Source organism: Pogona vitticeps, chromosome 1 (genome assembly GCF_051106095.1).
Source record: "Pogona vitticeps strain Pit_001003342236 chromosome 1, PviZW2.1, whole genome shotgun sequence".
NCBI lineage: Eukaryota > Metazoa > Chordata > Lepidosauria > Squamata > Agamidae > Pogona > Pogona vitticeps.
Window position 1 is genome coordinate 263,164,370 of NC_135783.1, and position 19,681 is coordinate 263,184,050.

At 44.6% G+C, this 19,681-nt stretch overlaps 1 protein-coding gene and 1 long non-coding RNA gene across 2 annotated transcripts in view; one reads left to right on the forward strand and one right to left on the reverse strand.

Annotated features, from left to right (window-relative positions):
* LMO1 (LIM domain only 1) overlaps nucleotides 1–2,976 on the reverse strand; it is a 123,776-nt gene extending 120,800 nt beyond the window's left edge. The window contains exon 1 of the mRNA XM_072985729.2: nucleotides 2,843–2,976. Coding sequence (XP_072841830.1) covers nucleotides 2,843–2,864 — 22 coding nt within the window. The 5' untranslated portion in view covers nucleotides 2,865–2,976. The remainder of the gene's footprint in view (nucleotides 1–2,842) is intronic.
* Nucleotides 2,905–12,199, forward strand: LOC140703100 (uncharacterized). The gene is made up of 2 exons (XR_012082427.2): nucleotides 2,905–3,040; nucleotides 10,353–12,199. It is a non-coding gene; the product is annotated as an uncharacterized LOC140703100 (long non-coding RNA).
* Nucleotides 12,200–19,681: the final 7,482 nt, after the last annotated feature.

The following is a 19,681-nucleotide window of genomic DNA, read 5'->3' on the forward strand; positions in this document are numbered from 1 at the left end:
TATAAATTTTAAGAAAGCTGTTGATTTTTAATGTTTCTTGGCCCTGCTCCAAGAGACATCTTCCTAATTTTAAAGTGTACAGAACAACCAGGAAAGGAAAAGCATGTCTAACGATTATCAACTTACCAAATATATATATAGAGGGCCATCTAAATGAAAGATATCCTTTGGGAGCCAAAAGTTATTTTCATCACAACACACTACTACATTTCTCAAGCTGTACTCTTCTCTGAACTCTGCTTGGCTGTTATGATGGCCAGCAGCCTAAGTCTACCATACTGATGAGACCTTAATTCTGCCTTTAAAGACTTTTCTATGCCACCTCAACCTTTTAGAGGATGCTTTGAGGTGAAACTTCTATTGTGCAATTGCCCTGCTTCAAACAAAGCATTTTACTTCATCACCTTCACACTCTAACCCTCCCGTGTTGTTTCACATCTTCCTCCATCGTTTTTTCTTACCACACATAGATAACAGACATATGTCTACTAAGGAGGGAAAGAAGGACTATTATAATGCCATCTGGACACATAGTGCAATCCTATCTACATCTATGTGGGAGTAACCCCCCCCCCCCGTACAAAACACTGGGACTAATTTCTGAAGGGGCACAGATTTGGCCTGCAGAGCTTTGAAAGGCTGACAGAAAAGAGTGGTACAGTATTCTTGGGGAGGGGGTTGTAATGTGGAGTACATGTCCTTGGTCTGTGGTAGAGGAAGTTGTGTTTCCAACCCCAGAAAAAGAAGACTTCTGGTTGAAATATCAGTGCTATAAGAGCCATCCTCAAAGCAAATATAATAATAATTTTTTTAAAAAAATGCATAGTCAAAAGAGTGGTCAGAGAAAATGCCCCCTGAGTTGCTCTGATATTTTGAAAGAGACCTCAGGATAGACCAGAAATAGGGTGCTCTCAAGCCTCAGTAATGTGGTGCAAAACAGCCTCAACCTCTCCCACATCTGAACTGAGCAGCAGAAAAACTTGTGATGCCCCAGGTGTTTCACACACTGCACAGGTTTGCCATAAAATGAACACATAGACACACACAGTCAGCTTGCTGTTCTGGCAGAAGGATTATGTGTGTTTTCAAACACCTGTTTGTTTACACACACACACACACACACACACACACACACACACACTTTTGCATTTTTAGCAACTTAAAACATGCACAACTGGTAACCTGCTTAGATGCCCTCAGACCTCAAAGCACGCACCTGTTACATATGACAAGTCCCCCTTCCCCCCCAATCCGCCAAGTGCAATTTTTTTTCTAGCCATAAAACTGGTCAGTGGAAGAGAGATTTCTCTCATAAAACTGCAAAGGAAGTGGGCAAGGTGCTCTCTTATGAGAAATCTTTCCCCTTTTTTTAGAAGTCATCACCGTGCAGCGGGCTAGTGACTCTTTATGGGACTCTGCTGACCCAGAGGTTTGCAAAACGGCCTTGTATCTTTGGGGTGGGGGGCGGACATGCTGGAGAGCCCCCGACCCTCTTCGCTGCCTATTTGTTGCCACCGATTGTCCTTTAAAACCTGCTGCTTTATTAACTTGAAAACGAAAGGCTGTCTCAAAGGATTACCCCCACCGTGGTAAAACCCGGGCCCTACAGCTAGAATGACAGCTAGCCTGGACGCCCCTGCGCTGAACTTTCCTCCCCACATTCACACACGAGGAAAACTCGGAGGAGTCCATTTCTACCTCAGTGCCTTCAGGAGTCTGCCTTGGACGGCTCCCCCCGCCCCCCCCGAGTCAGTCTCCTTTTCTCCTCATAAGTAATTGCCCTTTTAATTAGCTTAGATCGTCTTTTAACCCCCAGCCGACACTCCTGTCTCCCTTCGGCACCCCCCAGTGAGACCGGCCTGACTCTCGAGCCGGTCTTGACAATACCCGCCCGGTTCTTTGAAACTTGCCCGCCGTCAAGACCCTCTCCTCCTCCTCCTCCCCCCCCCACGCCCGCCCGCCCCTTTTACACAAATATACACAGGCAAGCCCCTCGCTCCCCCCCCTATCCCGGCCTCTCTGTTGTTTTTTTTTAAAGTAAATCCTTTCCCCGCCGAAGACACCGAGAAACCTTTTGTGAGGGAGTTTAGAAAAGCCAGCCGCTCCACGACTCTGTAATAATAGCTTTCTTTAAGACCGAAAGCGGGGCGAGTGGGGGGGGGGGGAAGAGAGAAGGTGGATAGATGCCGGGAGAATATCTATCTGTATGTGTGCGAGAGAGGCAGGGACGGAGGGGGGGGGGATTAATGGATTTTTAAAGGACAGGCGAGCTAATCCAGCCAGGAACAGAAGGATCTTAAAAAGAAAGTGATAGAAGCACCAAGAAGGGACGAGCGCATCTCCTGAACATGAGCGCTTGGGCACTGTAATGCGCCCCGGGAGGGGTGGAGAGCTGGAAATCAAGTGGATCCTGTGGAGCAGGGTTGACGACCGGAGGAAAGCAAACCCCCCCCCGTCCGCCCCATTTCAGAGAGGGAGGGACGGAGCAGCAGCATGTTCTCATTTGCACAGCGATCGAGGCGGTCGGGCGATGCACTTTGCAGAAATGTGCCCGCCTCAGCCGGGCGCCCGCCCGCGGCCGAGAGGCAGCCTCTCCTCTCGCCTCAGCGGCTCGCCGGTTTTCGCCCATCCACCCGCATGGAGTAAGCAAGCGGCCGAGCCCGGAAGCAAGCAAAAGCAAAGCCGGGAGGGGGCCGGGGGTCGGGCAGGGCAAGAGTGCCACGGGAGAGCCCCGATCGCAGCAGCCCCCCCCTCCGCTCCTTCCCCAGCCTCTCTCTCTCTCTCTCCTTCCCTCCCTCTCCCTCCCCCCCCGCCCGCTCTTTCGCGCGCCCCCGCTACCTACCGTCCTCCTTGTCCAGCACCATTGTGGCGGGGATCGGCTGCCTCCGCCGCTCCGTCTCCGTGGCCGGCTCGCCCTCCAAGCCGCCGGTTGCCGAGTCTTCGCTCCGTCGGGAAAGAGAAGGCGAAAAGCCCACGGGGGTCGCGAGGGCCGGGCGAGTCTTTGGCAACGCGAGCCGCCGAGTGGACGCGCAGGCACCCGGTTCGTCTTCGCGGTTTCCTTCCCTCCCCGCTCGCCCCCTCTCCGGCTCCAACCTCGCGGTGCCTTTTTCCCCCCTTCCTCCCCCCTGTGCTCCCCCCACCCACCCCCTTTTGGCACATGCACCCCCAGGCCGAGCCGGCCGCAGTTGCACGACTTTTTCACCTAGATCGCGCGCGGCTGGAATTGCAAGAGGCGGCCTCGCGGAGACCAGGCGAGCTCGATCGCTTCACGACCCACCTCACTTTCCCCCCCGAAAGGCAGCGGGAACAGAGTCCCCAGCGCCCACCGGCTTTCCTCAGAGACACCCACCACCCCTCTCTTCCTGGCAGGGCTGCAACTCGGAATGCCAGTTTGCAAATGGCATGCACCAAATTTTTTTTTGAAGCGAAAAAGAGACGCGAAGAGGGCAAAACGAGATGAATCGAGAACTCGCTTTCTCCTGCCCCCCCTTCCTTTCCCCTTAACCTAAGCGCAGCCTAACGATCATCATCATCATTAAAATAAAAAAAAAATACTAACACCAAAATCCCTCTGATCTTAATGGCAGCTTACGGGATCCTTCGCTAAACCCTCTTTTTTTTGCTCTTGCTGCCGCAAAGGCCAGCCAAGCTTCTAAAGTGCTTTCCCCTTGATTTCACTCTAAATCGAAAATAATATTCAAAGGGGAAAGCGCGGGGCGGGCGGAGAAAAGGATGGGAAGACGCGAACCTATCACTGAAGCAAATGCGCTTGCTTGCTTGCTTGCTAGCTGCTCTCGCCCGCTCTCGCTTCTCAATTTATGTGGTTGCACTCTCTCCTACTGCTGAATAAATGCGCACATTTCCCAGGGACCCTTAGATTCCCCTGTTAATTAAATCAATTCATTATGCTCAGATCTGATTAGCAGCCCCCTTCCCCCCCTCTTTGAATCAATTATTCAATACACAAACATAATTGCCTGTGCCAGAGGTGTCTAAGTATTAGCTTATTTAACTCCAAGGACACTAATTACCCCTAGGGCAAGGGAACTTTTCTCATTAATTCTGACAAAACACAAAAGCGCAGTTAAAGTGGATGTGTGTGTCTGCGTGTATATCCCTGTGTGTGTGTGAAAGAGAGAGAGAGAGAGAAAGTATGGGGGGGGAGTGTATAGCTGGGGAAAAGAGGCCTTGCTGACACACGTGCTACTGTATAAATAAGCTCTTATTTTCCTCCTACCGACTGCATTGCTTTATTCTCCAGATTTCTCTCTCACACACCCCAACCCCTTTCCCAGCCTTGTGTAACTTTCTAGAAGTATAAGGCAAGATATGAATTGCAGTGAACTTGGGTGGTACGATTGGGTTGGAAAGTGTGTTACAAGCAATGTTCCCTCTCCCCCCCCCTTTAGGGTGTTAGAAAAATTTAAAAATACCTGTACATATCAGAGCAGGCAATGGTATAAAGAAAGCCTCTCTGCTTTTTTTTTCCTGATCCACACTCCCCAGAAAGGGTGGGGGGAGGGAAGGAAACCACCTTACGAAAGCAACAACTGACACATAATTTACTATGTAGTGGTAACAACGGTGAATTGTTTACAATCAGAATTAATGTCAGTGCCCACTATTAATGTACTTGCCTCCTACGTTTACCATATAATGGGCTTGATTTTCCATTAGCAGAAACCAGAGTGCTGAAAAGAGACTAGGCAGAACTAATACAAACTGAAGTCAACAATTATATGCAAGCGAGCACATTCCCTCTTCCCTTCTCTCTCTGGCTCCCTCCTTCCCTCCCCACACCAGCCTATCTAAAAGACACGACCAGCAGCTTGCAAGGCGCCTAAAATGCTTCCCCCCCCCCCGTTCCCCATCCTGAGGATTTCTGTCTTTTAAAAACAGTTGTAATTGATTCCCTCCGCTCTTCACCCCCTTGTACCAGATTCAGAGTTTGCGCTCTCTAAAGACTCCTTTTGTGGCTGCCCTCAATGTGCACAGAGGTATGGAAGATACTCTTTTTGTTTCCTCGGGCAGTGCATGAGCTGATCCATTAATCCATTTGGCTTTATATACGAAGAAGCGAATATTAATAATGCCACTCATCCTAGGTTTTAGTTCATTTGCCAGCCCTTCCTCCCACATCTGGCTGGGTTGGGGGTTTTTTAACCGTCATTTCAGGGCAGTTCCTCTTGATGGGCTCTGCTCAGATTATGGACAGTGGTGGGGGGGGGATGGCTGGCTATAGCTCTACTACTTGGGTCTGTTTATTTACTTATTTACTCCTCACCCCACCCCACCCATTCTCACATTGTCCCATTCACCCGTGTCAGAACTTTTGTGATTAAACGGGTTCATTTGGCAACTCTGCCCATTATCTTTAAAGCACACCTTGTCCGTATCACTTAAAGCCAAGGAGGAAGTGGGAGGGAGTAAAAACCCTGGCCAGATAGTTGCCAAGTGAGCTTAACTGAAGCACTCGTTGCTCCTGCAAGTATAAATATGACTTGGAATATAGCACTGTGTTCCATTAGCTCAGGATGTGTTTCTAGGAGCATAAGGATAAAAGCGTCTGCAGTTTTGTAGCACAACAAACCCTGTTAATTTTCTGGTCTTTAATTTTCAGTTCATGGCATATACTGCACCCACAGGAACTTGACCTGCTTAACTCAATGAATCACATTTTCAGAGAATATAACTTTGCTGGAGAAGTACCAGAACATGGAGAAATCATTTTGCAGCAAACTCTTTTACAGCTGGATGAGATGTGTTGGGTTTGATCCTGACTGAGGGACTTGTATTTGGATTGCAACAGTGGGTGATCAGTATATGAAAATGGAAGGGACTTCTGATAGGCTTCTGATAAAGAGACACTACAAGCAATATATAATATTTTACTGTACAGTTTATGGAAGATAAAAATATGAAGCACCCTTGTATTGAACTGGTCCTGTGGTCTGCCTAATCCATTGTTATCTGTTGTAACTGGCAGTGGTGCTCTGGCCTTACCATTAGGCAGAGTGAGGCAGCTGCCTCAGATGGTATGTGCTGGGTCTACAGGGGCAGCACCTCCCAGTTTAGGGTGCAGTCAGACAGTGAAAAAGGATTGTGTCTGATTGCACTGGAAAGGGTCACTTTACTTTGGGTGACCTTCCTTAAAGCAACCCTTCTGTCCATTAGGGCAGTGGTCCCCGACCTTGGGCCTCCAGATGTTCTTGGACTACAACTCCCAGAAACCTTCACCACCACCTCTGCTGGCCAGGATTTCTGGGAATTGAAGTCCAAGAACATCTGGAGGCCCAAGGTTGGGGACCACTGCATTAGGGGATTGCTCCAGCCTGGCCCCCATAAAAGAATAGCCCTGTTGCTGGACCAAAAAAGTCCAACTTGGGCTATGGGATTAGAGTACGGATGGGTTGCTATTCCCTGTGGGTCATGTGCTCACCAGGAAAGAGCTTGCACCGGACCATGCCAGGTGGCCCAAAATGTGCACTATTTCCCCGTTTCCCTGTCTGATTGCGCCCTTAGTCAATGGCACTGGTGAGAACTCTAAACAAATATCTCGAGAGCTTAAAGCTGGAGAAAGCAGGTACACTCCAACAATCTCTGCATTTTCCTTTAGACAGTTTTCGTTTAAAGTCTTAAAAATGAAAGGCTTGCCTAGCTTCTAGCTTATTGACTGGTTTCTAGTTTATTACAGAGATAGATTAATGCAGATGGTCCTGCTTTGAGAACCTTCTGTATACTCTACGGATGCAACTATATTTTCCAGCTGCATAGTAATAAATTAAGCACCCAAATATTTATCATCTTCAGTTGTTCCGAAACCAAGCTCCCCATACAATTTATATTTTCTGTTTATTCAGTCATTTGAAGGTGCCTTAATGTAAAGTTACACCTATGAAACTGCAAGGTGTTATGTCCGGGCAGTCCCCATTATGCAGTTTGATTGTGTGAATCAGATTGCAACTGTTGTACAGCACACTCGTGAAAGTTGTTCGTGAATCTTGTCTCTGTGTAAATTCCATGCACAGTTGTGCAACAGCATCTGCAACAGCCAATGGCTGCAAGACAGTATGAAGAATTAGTCCTGGAAAGGGAATTAGAATTGGGGAAATCTGGAGATAAGTGAGAATGAATTTGAAGAACATTTGAAAATGTAGAGAATTTTCCTTACTGCTCCAGAAAACAATAGATATTTTATCTATTCATCAAACATCCTCTCTCCCTTAAAAAATGCTGCAGAATTTACAATTCAAAGTTTTGCTTTCAACTGAAGTGTGAAACTTTTGGTTAAATACAAGGGTATTCATGATTAGAGGAGATCCACTGAAAGCAATGAGATTTAAGTTACATTAATTTAAGCCACAGACATTGGGCTCTGACTCCCATTCTCCTCTACCTTTGGCTATACTGACTAGTTCTGATGGACATGTAGTCCAGTAACATCTGGAACATCTAAGGCCATGTTTCTGACTGAGCTGTATTGTTTTTTGTATCAAAACAATGGCTGAAATTCTGTTGCTTAGCGTAGTAAGTCCAGTCATCTTCTCGCTGAAATGAACACATTATGTCTTCAAACAGCATTTGATTGTGTCGAGCAGAGATAACCCACTTTTTCTGATTACCATGAGCTGTGTTTCTCAATTTTCAAGGCAAGAAAGGCTGAAATGTTGGCCATAGACCCAAGTTTCCAAGGAGGCAGCCATGTGAATCTGTTGCAACAAAACTAACAAAGAGTCTTACTGCCTACCTGTTGCCTTGTGGCACCTTAAAGACTAGCCATTTTAATTTGGTGTAAGGGTTTATTTGGCATAAGATACAACTGGAGAAGGGGGCTACAGCCCATGAAAGCTTATGACAAATAAAACTTACAATCTTTAAGTGTCATAAGGCAATAGAAAAGGCTTTTGTAATTTTTCCTGGGCATAGGATTGTTGTTTGAGATCTGCAGGGATTTTGGAATTTGTTTCTTTTCTTTTTATTTATTTATTTATTTATTTATTTATTTATTTATTTATTTATTTATTTATTTATTTATTTATTTATTTATTTATTTAATATCCCGCCTATCTGGTCAGTCATGACCACTCTAGGCAGCTTACAACATGAATAAAATACACATAAAATACACAGATAGATATAAAATTATTATGTGATGAACAAAATCCAAGAAGACGGAAAACAAGCATTAGGAGAGGAGAGGGAAGGAAAACATCAGGAATACTTGTGTGAGACTGCTTGTTATCTGGATCTAGATAAGTTACTTCCTAAGCATCTGAGTTTAGCAAGTTTTACTTGACTTAAACTCTTGTGAGCTAGAATCCTTGGTGGGGAAAGAAGATGGGAGTTGCAGTCCAGTAACACCTGGACCAACAACGTCTGCAGTCCCAGAACCTTTGGAGCCCACAGTGAGTGACAAATGAAGCTTATTAACTTTTTTAGATTTCAGAAGACTCTTGGATTTATTTACCTGTCCCTCCCTACTATGTATGGGAAAGGTTTGAGCTATGAGATAATTTGGTGTAATTCACCAAATCCTAATTTCACACCTCTGCCTCGGTTGGTTTCAAATAGGGTGGGAAACCTTCGTTCCCCTGGCCTAATCTGGACTGTGGAGTTTCTCTATGTGGCGGCCTCTCCCACAAGGCCCTCCCTGGTGCTGAGGGATGCACCTATGTATCACTGGCCTTCCAAATTAGGACAGCAAAGGTCATGTAGAGCAGTGGTTCCTGACCTTGCGTCCCCTGATGTTCTTGGAATACAGCTCCCAGAAATCCTGATTAGCAATGCTGGTGGTGAAGGCTTCTGGGAGTTTTAGTCCCAAAACATCTGGGGAACCAAGGTTGGGAACCACCGATGAAGAGGTTTCACATCAGTTGGTCCACATTGTCTCCTATGTCAATGGTTAAGTGGTAAAACTAGGATTTAAGGATGTAATTTTATCCCAGCAGGTGTGTGTATATGTATATGTCTGTGTGTGAATTGTTGGATTTGACAGTCTTAGTGCAAATAGTGTCTTCACTTGTGAAAGACTTGTGAAAACCTCAAGAATTCACAGATTGACAGGGCTTGGAGGGTGTTTCAGAAATAAAGTACACATTAAAATGTCAATGGCTAAAATAGACATGATAGACAAAAATTGCACAAGCACACTAGTCATTGGGGGAAAGTTGCCTAAGTTAGTTGAACATGTAAATGTAAGTGTATGTATTTGTGAAAAGACACTTAAGATGCTCATAAATTTCTGTCTATATAGGCAACAAAAAATTTTGCAACCTGGGAGAAAAGGTGAGAGTGATTTAGAGCAGTGGTCCCCAACTGTTTTAGGACTGCAGACCAGCTGAGCTTCAGAGCAAGGCGGGGCGCCCCCCGTGTGCTCGCGCAGGCACAGGCTCTCGGGCGCATGCGTGAACTGGTGGGGGAGCACACGCGTGCACCAGCGTGCACACTCCCCCACCCTTTTGCACATGCGCAGAAGCGCCTGCACGCCTGCCTGCGCACCCACCCACCCCTTCACGCGGGCATTCGGGTGCATGTGTGAAGAGATTGGGGAGTGCTCATGCTGGTGCTGGCATGTGCGCGTGTGCACAAAATAGCTGTGGGGAGGGGAGTGTGTGCGGGTGGTGGTGGTAGGTCTGTCTTCACGGCCCAGTCCTGCTCCCTGCACCGGGCCGCGGACTGGGGGTTGACGACCTCTGATTTAACGAATCCCCATGACCATAAGCCTCAAGTATGTTGCAAGTACTACCTAGTTTGTGTGGCCCCCATTATAGGCAGGACAGAAGTTTGAAGCAGCTTGGAAAGAGTTAAAAATGAAACAAAGGGAAAATGCTGCAGCACTTTCCCAAGAATGATCTTTTTCAGGGCTCCAACTGAACTGAAAGGGAATATTCCTAGGAATGTAGTAGCACTTTGAGACATACGGTCATGGCCAAAAATATAGGCACCCTTGTAATTCTGTCAGAAAGTTTCTGTGTGGGATTGTTTCAGATTTGACTTTTCTGTTTTTGTTCCAACGCAAACCAAAGAAATGAACATGTGAGTACCAAAACATTTGCAACTGCAACAATTTTCTGAGAGAAGGGTTGCATTTTCTGACAGAATTGTAAGGGTGCAAATATTTTTGGCCATGACTATCTTTTCAGTCTTTTTTAAAACCACAATACTGTACCATATTTAATGATTTAAGTATGTTGTTTTAATTCCTGTTTGTTGTAATGATGTTTGAGCTGCATAGTGTTCATTTACTGGAAGAAAGGGAGCATAAAACTGTAATAAATAAAAAAGTAAATATCAATAAAAGTGATAGCAGGATGGCGATGTTCCATTTCACAATTTGGTTTTATTCCACCCAGGTTCTAGAACAACATCATGTGGCGATCTTGGACTACTGCCTTTGGGTACCCTCAAAGAACATTGTCCATATAAGACAGGAACATGATCAGCAACATTTCTAAGCAGAGAGGGAGTCAAGAAATTCTATCTTTATAAGAAGTTGGCTTTGGAACTGCACCTGTATGCTGTCTGAGGAATGATCACTGCATCTATGAGTCTCCCATTGCTGGGAGAAAGAAGAATAAATTATGTTAATCAGTCAATCAATCAGTTTATATTCTAACACTCACCAGACCATTCTTTACCAGTCCTACCAGTTAAAAGCCTCCTGTACCACTTCAGTTGGGAAGAGATGCACGACTGCTTCCATCCTCTCACTGCTGCTGCAATATAGTCTCCAAGGGTGCCCTGCTCACGATGGCTTCCTTGGAGGATTCCTCTGAGCAAGACATTTGGGACCTATGAAGCTCTGGGGAGCTGCATGCTGGCTGTTTCTATATTGCAGTGTTTCCCACCAGTTGCCCACTCTGGAGAGGTGGCCCAGCAATTGCCAGGGAGTAGCAGTACAGACATCCTAATGAAGGTGTGTGTTATTTGCCACCCTTCATATTTCAACTCTCTCTGGCAAATGCTTCACTGGCTTAATGGGTCAGCCAGATTTTCCAATGATATCATTAATGTTCACACAATAATATACTATTTGAACCAGAATTATTCTTCTTAAATATGTTACCAGAGAGTTTAGATAAGAGCGAGAGAGAGCCATTTGGTGATACATATATTAACTGCAGCCAGAATACTATATGAATGGAAATGGAAGAAAACCGAAATACCAAATCGTGAAGAATTAGTGGAACTATGGAATTGGTGGAGATGGAAATATTAACAGAAGCTTTGAAAGACAATTCGATCCAAGAAGCATCTGCAAAATGGGACCCTAAATATAACTGGATCCGTTCTATAACTTGAATGCCAAAATCTGATAATTTTAATACAAAACAGTCAAATAACTCTAGTTGGAATTATATAGGCAGCTAACAGACACAAAAATCTTTTACATCATTATATGTTTGTTGTTTAGTCGTTAAGTCGTGTCCGACCCCATGGACCAGAGCACACCAGGCCCTCCTGTCTTCCACTGCCTCCCGGAGTTGGGTCAAATTCATGTTGGTAGCTTCGATGACACTGTCCATCCATCTCATCCTCTGTTGTCCCCTTCTCCTCTTGCCCTCACACTTTCCCAACATCAGGGTCTTTTCCAGGGAGTCTTCTCTTCTAATGAGATGGCCAAAGTATTGGAGCCTCAGCTTCAGGATCTGTCCTTCCATTGAGCACTCAGGGTTGATTTCCTTCAGAATGGATAGGATTGTTCTCCTTGCAGTCCAGGGGACTCTCAAGAGTCTCCTCCAGCACCACGATTCAAAATGATATGTTTAAGTACAGATAATATGTAATAATGTATAGGATGATATATTCCCTGTTATCCCGAGTTATTTCCCTTTACCCTTGAAATTTGAAAAAGAAACCTCACACAATACAACTCTTGGACTAGATTCTTACCAGTGCAGTGCAATGTGGGAACCACTTGATCTGATACCTGTGCTGATCCTCCAGTCACTTTAAGGCACAATCCAGGGATATTGGTTTGATAGATAGACCCTTTGCTGATGTGGCCCTATCATAGATGGGAGGAGTGTCTTTTCTTCTAGGTTTGCTGCACTGTCTAAACAGTTTGGTGAATGAATCATGCTTCTTTCTTGTGATGGTTTGTGAAATCTTGTTTTGCCTGTAATCTAAATCTATGCTGAAGATGCTTGAATTCATCTTGAGATATAAATAAATAAGTAGCCTTCATTGATGGGAGAAACTGAATTCCAATATATATTGGAACCACAAAACGAAGCATCCACACCAGAATCAAAGAACATGAGAGACACTGCAGTCTAAAACAACCAGAAAAATCTGCAATAGGTGAACATGCCCTAAAACAAACTGGACATGAAATTCTATTTCAAAATACTGAAATACGGGACAACACCAGCAATCATTACGTCAGACTGCACAGGGAAGCCATTGAAATCCACAAGTACCAGCAGAACTTCAACAAAAAATAGGAAAGTGTGAAGTTCAACAAAACTTGTCTCCCAGCTCTCAAAAATACAGCATGCAAAAGGTCAATGAACTCTACCCACCCACAAGGACAGGGGATCACTACACACAAAAAACCAGCTAATGACACCCATCAACCACAGTGACAGATAATCTTTTCTCCTTAGCACAACAATACACCCACAAGACACACTAATCACCCATCTACAGAAAAAGACAAAAGCCTATCTCACAGCCATAAATACTGCACTCTCAAGCCAACAACACCAGAGCACAGAGTGCTGTCCTCTGAAGATGCCGGCCACAGAGACTGGTGAAACGTTAGGAAGAACAACCTTCAGAACACAGCCAAAGAGCCCAAAAACCCCACAACAAACATCAAATTGGTCTTGTTAAATTCAAAGGAAAACTGCTGTGTATTTTTGTAAAATGCTGTTGCCAAAGCCACATAGCTAGTTATTCATTTCATTTATTTATTTCATTCTTACTGAGGCCACTGTATGTGGTTTACAGCATATAAATACAACCAGTCAAATACAATTTAACATAACAAAGAATAGAAATAATAAAATACAAATAAGCAGTAATTCAAAGTATTAAAATACATCAAAATAAAACATAAAAAAACATTTAAAACATATAAGATGGTGAACTGGCCAGATAGGCTAATTAGACTCAGGTTGCAAGTATGACATTTTAAAATGCCTACCTAAATAGCCAGGATTTTAGTGACTTTTGAAATACCATCAGTGAAGGGCCAAATGAATTACAGGGGGGAGTTCATTCCACAGTCAAGGAGCAACTGCCGAGAAGGCCCAGTTTCTTGTATTCTCCCTGCGGGCCTCTCTCAGGGTTAATGTCCTCAGCCAGCCTGCTTCAGATGTTCTTGTAGGGCGGGCAGATCTTGTTGGAAGTAGGCATTCTGCCAGGTAGTGAGATCCCAAATCATTTAGGGCTTTATAAGTTAAAACCATCACAAATGGTGCAGAATCCAGCAGCCAGACTTCTTAGTGGGGTGAAGAAATATCAACATATTATTCCCACTCTGGCTGCATTGCATTGGCTGCCCATTCGATTCCGCATTGATTTCAAAGTTCTGATGATCACATACAAAGCCCTAAATGGTTTAGGACCTCAATACTTGGCGGAACGCCTCCTCCCACCTAGGTCTACTAGATCACACAATCTAGCCAGGAGGGGCGACTGAGGAGCCTAATGCCGAGGGAGGCCCAGGAAGAAAAAACAAGACACCGGGCCTTCCTGGCAGTGGCTCCTAGGCTTTGGAACACACTCTCCCCCCCCCCACCCCTGAGATTCGTCTGGCCCCCTCACTGGGCATTTTCAAAAACCAACTCAAGACCTGGTTATATAGACAGACTTTCCCTCCAGACTCTATGTAGTTCTCTTTCTCTCTTTCTCTATTCTGTTTTGAGTTAATGTCGGGAACCATTACCTTATATTGATTGTTTTTATTACGTGTTTGTGAGCCGCCCAGAGTAGACTATGTCTAAATGGGTGGCATATAAGCTCAATAAATAGAATAATAAAAATAATAAATACAACTTGAAGCTGGCACGGAAGCGGGAAGGTGACCAATGTAAGGCAGCCAGAATTGGGGTGATATAAGGATGCTTATTCACTCCACTCAGTAGTCTGGCTACCATGTTTTGGACCTGTTGAAGTTTCCATGACAGCCTCATAGGCAACCCCATGTAGAGAGCATGGCAGTAATATTGATATTACCAGTGTGTGGACCAGTGTGGTGAGGGACCTGGTGTCAAGGTAGGGACACAGCTAGGCAATCCGCATGAGATGGAAATGAGCAGACCAGACCACAGACTCTATCTGACAGCATTGGGTCCAATAGGACATCCAAACTACAAACCCCAGCCTTCGCAGAGGGAGTGGCACCTCCCAAAAGAAACAGAGGCATCCAGTCTGCAGACAGGACGGGCACCCACCTGAAGGACCTCTGTCTTGTCTGGGTTCAGCCTCAATCTGTTGGCCCCCCATCCAGTCCAGTATTGCAGCCAGCCAGTGCTCAAAGGATAGGACGGCATCCATTGCAAAAGGTGGGAAGGAGAGAAAGACCTGAGTGTCATCAGCATATTGTTAGCCTCCCCAGGAGGATATCATGGTGATATTGAAGGCTGTTCAGAGGTCGGGGATAAGCAGTAGGGACATGTTACCTCATTGGCCTCCCTCAGAAGGTCACAATGCAGGGCAACCAATGCCACCTCTGTGACATGACACAGCCTAAACCTGGACTAAAATGGATCAAGGGCATTGGTTTCATGCAAGAGTCCCTGAAGCTGGACAGACACCACCTTATCCACTAGCTTGCTTTAAAAAGGAACACTGGTGACTGGACGATAGTTATTATAATAATCAGCCACCAAGTTGGTTTTTTCCTAATGGGGCTGATAAGTGTCTCCTTGAGCATTTGGGGAACCTGACCTTCAAGGAGAGATGCATTCATGATAGAAACAACCCATTCCATTGTTATAGGCCTGGGCGCTTTTAAAGGTCAGGGTAGGCAAGGATCAGAAGGGACGTGGCAGTGCTGTGGGTTAAACCACAGAAGCCTCTGTGCTGCAAGTTCAGAAGACCAGCAGTCGTAAGATCAAATCCACACAATGGAGTGAGCGCCCATCACTTGTCCCAGCTCCTGCCAACCTAGCAGTTTGAAAGCATGTAAATGTAAGCAGATAAATAGGTAACACCAGGGTGGCAAGGTAACAGTGTTCCGTGTCTAGTCGCGCTGGCCACATGACCACAGAAACTGTCTTCAGACAAATGCTGGATCTATGGCTTGGAAACGGGGATGATCACCACGCCCTAGAGTCGGACACAACTGGACAAATTGTCAAGGGGAACCTTTACCTAGGCAAAGATCTAGAGAGGTTGTGGTGGCCCTGCAGCGATCCAGCACCTTGTCAACCTCAGATGATGAAACAGGCTGAAACTGATATAATATAACCAGACAAGCTGGTGCAGTGGAAATCTCACCCTGATCTACTGTCAAAGTGTGGCCATCTAGGTCCCGGTGGATGGCCTCCACTTTGTTTTTAGTTAATATTAACTATGGTTGGATTGAAATTATTCATCTTAAAACTATGGTGGGCAAAGAAGGGCAAGGCAGTTCTTATTTGCTGGGTAGAGGTAAGTTCTTATGCCTTCCTCAAGCAGTTGGTGGTCCAGGTACTGTGGGCAGCACCATACAAGGTGCCTTCTAAGTATTCAAACAAGCCACTGGTCCATTTGCTAGACTGCTGAGGTGGATGGGAACCTTTTCCCAATACCATCAGTCTGAGAGGGAGCCAAGTTAAAGTGCCAGCCCCACCTAGTGAACTTCATGACAATTGCTGGGATGAGATAGTTCTTAGGTCACCTAGTGAGTTAATTGGTAAAAGAGATTCAAAACTGGAATTTCCTGATTTGTGGCTCAGTCTTTTCTTAGCCATTGAGCTGCACTAGTTCTCTGGTGCCTTAGCTACTAATCTAACCAAACTGTTGCTTTCTGCAAAGCCTCTGTAAGGCATTTATGCTGCAGTGCATAACAAGCTATGGTCTCCATTCAAAAAGGAACTTAAGTCAATGTATAGGTCTGTTCTCAGTGGGATTTATGTGAGTGCTGAGTACTGTCCTATATAGCTGTTCATATGAGCTAGGGTTTATGTTTCTTAGTTTGCCCCCAAATTTCTTGTATTTAATTGCATACAAAAGTTGGGCTTGCTTATGCAAAATAGGCTTTCTGGCTTGAAAGAAAGAAATTCTTCAATCTTCGTTAAATGCAAAGTATTTGGTGTGAAATTACCTGCATTGAAACTATAGCACTCTTTCTGACACTCTGGAAAATCAAAGCCAAAAGATATCTCATAAAACAAGACCCCCTAGAGAATGTGTGTGCAATGCCTTTATAACATGAGCCTGGCACTTTGGCTATTAGGCTGTGTAGTCTGTGGTGACCTTCTCTGGGAATTCACAGGTATTAAAGAAACTACAGGATGTCGCCTCACAACAGCTTTCTGAGCTAGTCTGCAATAAAGTATTGAGATGATCTTAATTTGTGTCAGTTGTTTTCACAGAACATAAGAATGCATATAGCAGAATCAGATGAGTACAGTATTAGGGAATCTGCATCAGAAAATGTTCTGTTAACTTGTTCGATACATCCCAGAATATAAATATTGACAGACTGATTATGCCTATTGGTTTACCTTTTTGAAATAAATGTATTACAGTTCAGGTCAAGTGTGCTCCCAACTACAATGGGGAGTAATGGGAAATCCCCAAAGATCTCTCCCCTGTTGCCATGACAATTGCCTGAGATTTGTCCTGTGAACTGGCCATGCCCATTCCACGCTGCTTAACTGGTTAATTACCTCTGATCTTTCCCAGCCTAATGACTTCCTTTTGTGTTGTACTACAATTCCCAGTCTTCCCAGCTAGGATGCTGGATAGGGAGATGAGGCTCTGGGTCAACATGAAAACTGAATACCAAGCTGTGGAAATCTGCAACAGAGTCTTGGGATAGTACATGTTTTAATCTTCAGATTTACCACCCATTCACTGACAGAAGTGTTCTTGGGAGGAGAGGAGAAGATTGTTTTCATTCTTGAGGTTTGGGTGATTCAGGAGAAGGATACCCTGATATTAACTAAACTTAATCTATTTTGACATTCCTAACACTACATTAAAGGGCTGCCCTAAACAGACTTCAGATCTACAGGTGACTGCATTTGACATCAAGAGAGCATGCAATATTGCCCAGAATAATTTCCTAGGATTTGGGGCCTAGTGATTGAAAGTTAAGCATAAGAAAGGCTTGCCAAGGGGAGACTGCCATGACTCAGTGTTAAATTACAATAAAGTCCCAAGGGACCTCTTCCAAATGTTATATCCTATAAAAGGATCCTGGGTAGAAAGAATTAAGAAAACTTCTGGTCTGGAACCTGAAAAAGTTATGTTGTTTTGAACTACAGCTGTCAGAATTAGAGATGGGCATGAACCGAACTATGAACCAGAAAAAAACCCACAAACTGTGTGGTTCATGGTTTGTGACCCAGTTCAGGGATTCCATTTTGCCAAAATAAAATGGAGCACCAAGCTTTCCTCTCGTCAGCACTTCATTTTGCTTCAGCCTTTTGCCAACTTCAGCAAATCACCCAGCAGTATCCCTACCTACAGTAGATGACAGGACCTTAGCAACATTGGCCTATGAACTGATAGTCTCAAAATTGACTACTGCAATGTACTCTACATGGGGCTTCCTTGAAGCTGGTACGGAAGCTTCAGGAGGTCCAGAATGCAGTGGCCAGATAGGTCACTGGATTGAGGAAGTTCAACCATATGACCCCAACCCTGGCCCACCTGCACTGGTTACCAGTCTCCTTTCATGTCAGGTTTAAGCTTTCGGTTCTAACATACAAAGGCCTAAATGGTTTGGGACCTGACATGGTCCTCACCATCCACACACCTGCAGGTGTTGATAGCTTGAGAAGCTCAGAAAAAAACAACTAGAAACTGGGCTTTCTCAGCAGGGGTGCCTTCTTTGTGCATCACTCTTTCTGCAGCACTCTCCTGCAGAGGGTACAGCAGGTGCCCTTCCTTCACATACTTAAAAAGCTCTTAAATACTGAGCTGTTCAGAGAAGCTTTTTGGGTTCTCCCAAAATAGCTGGGATGGTGGATAAAGGAGGAGACAAGTACCGGTATTATAGTTTATGATTCAAAATGGTTATTGCCACCTGTCTTTCTGTTTTTCTGTTTGTGGAATTGTTTATTGATTGTAGTAATTAATGTAATTTATGTTTTTTGTTGTACACCGCCTAGAGTAGTGATTAGCTAGATGGGGGTAAATTAATTAATTAATTAATTAAGTAAGTAAGTAAGTAAGTAAGTAAGTAAGTAAGCAAGTAGCATGCACGCATAGGCAAACCAAATCCACCATCTGGCAATAGACATAGAAGGCATTGACTTTTATGTGACTTCAGTTTTTGGGATCCTGTGGTTAGTGGGATGAGAAAGCCAGGATTCACTGAGTGGGAGCATTTTTGACTAGCAGGGACAACGATATTTTCTGCACATACATGCACAGTCTCACACATTCACTGACTTCCCTCTTCTATAAGTTCCATTGATTGAATGGGCCTATTCTAGTTGTGTATTACTATTAAATTTTCAGCCTATATATGAACTATCTCTGTTGTTACACAGTCTTTGGTGAGTCAGTTCTTGTATGAGAAATCAAGACCTATTAGTTTTATAAAGCACCTGCTCCTATTGGAGATGTAGGGGTGGGAGCTGCTGCTAGAACTGGCATTTTGAGGTGGATCAAGACAATATATTTAATTCCAGAGTCTTCTTGGGGCATGACTACAAGGAAAGCTACTGTCCATACTTCAAAATTTACTACTGCATTTCTTCCTACAATAAGCATTTAGCTTGACTCTGAAGGCAAGGGATCTTACTGATCCAATAACTATGGGAAAGAAAAATAATGCACTGCTTGTAATTGCATGGAGCTGAGAGGAAAGGTTGCTACTTGTCCCAGGCAGACTATTAGATTTCATCTCACATCTGGATGTAGAAAATAAGCATAGTATTGAGCAGAAGGAAAGATCAGTGACACCCAACAGCTGGAAGCGCTGCAATTTGTCAACATCCCACTGGAAGGCTTTGACAAAATGGCATGGTGTGCCAATGATTCATAATAGACAAAGAGATGTGCTGAGATGGCAATGATGTTGATTGAACGCTGTGGGAAAAGCTTTTTAGGGTTCCAAAAAACAGTATCACAAGTGTGCTTTTTGGAAAGCTTTTGGTTTGCTTGTATTTACAATGGCTCCTCCCCTCTCTTTTCAATTGAGAGCCTACCCTGAAAAGCTGGCCAGACATCCTGTGACATTTGAAAGGCAATGATTATAGCAGCACATCAATACATTTGGACTGAAGGCCAGAGTAGTGCAGTCAGCACAGTGTGGGTGTTGGTGTATAAGAGTGTGTTCCAAGTCTTTACTCAGCCATGAAACCCAGAGGGTGAATCACAGGTATTATTTCTGAGTTTAGGGGTGTAGGAAATTTATGAACATAAACCTTGGCCCCTTTTTCACACGTACTGTCGCCCAAGTGATATTCGAGAGTTGCCCATAATCATGGCATGGCTCTGTGGACAAGGATCCTATTCAGAGGGCAGCCTAAGGTAATCCGTCTTGGAGCAGTCCTTCCTGAGTGATGTT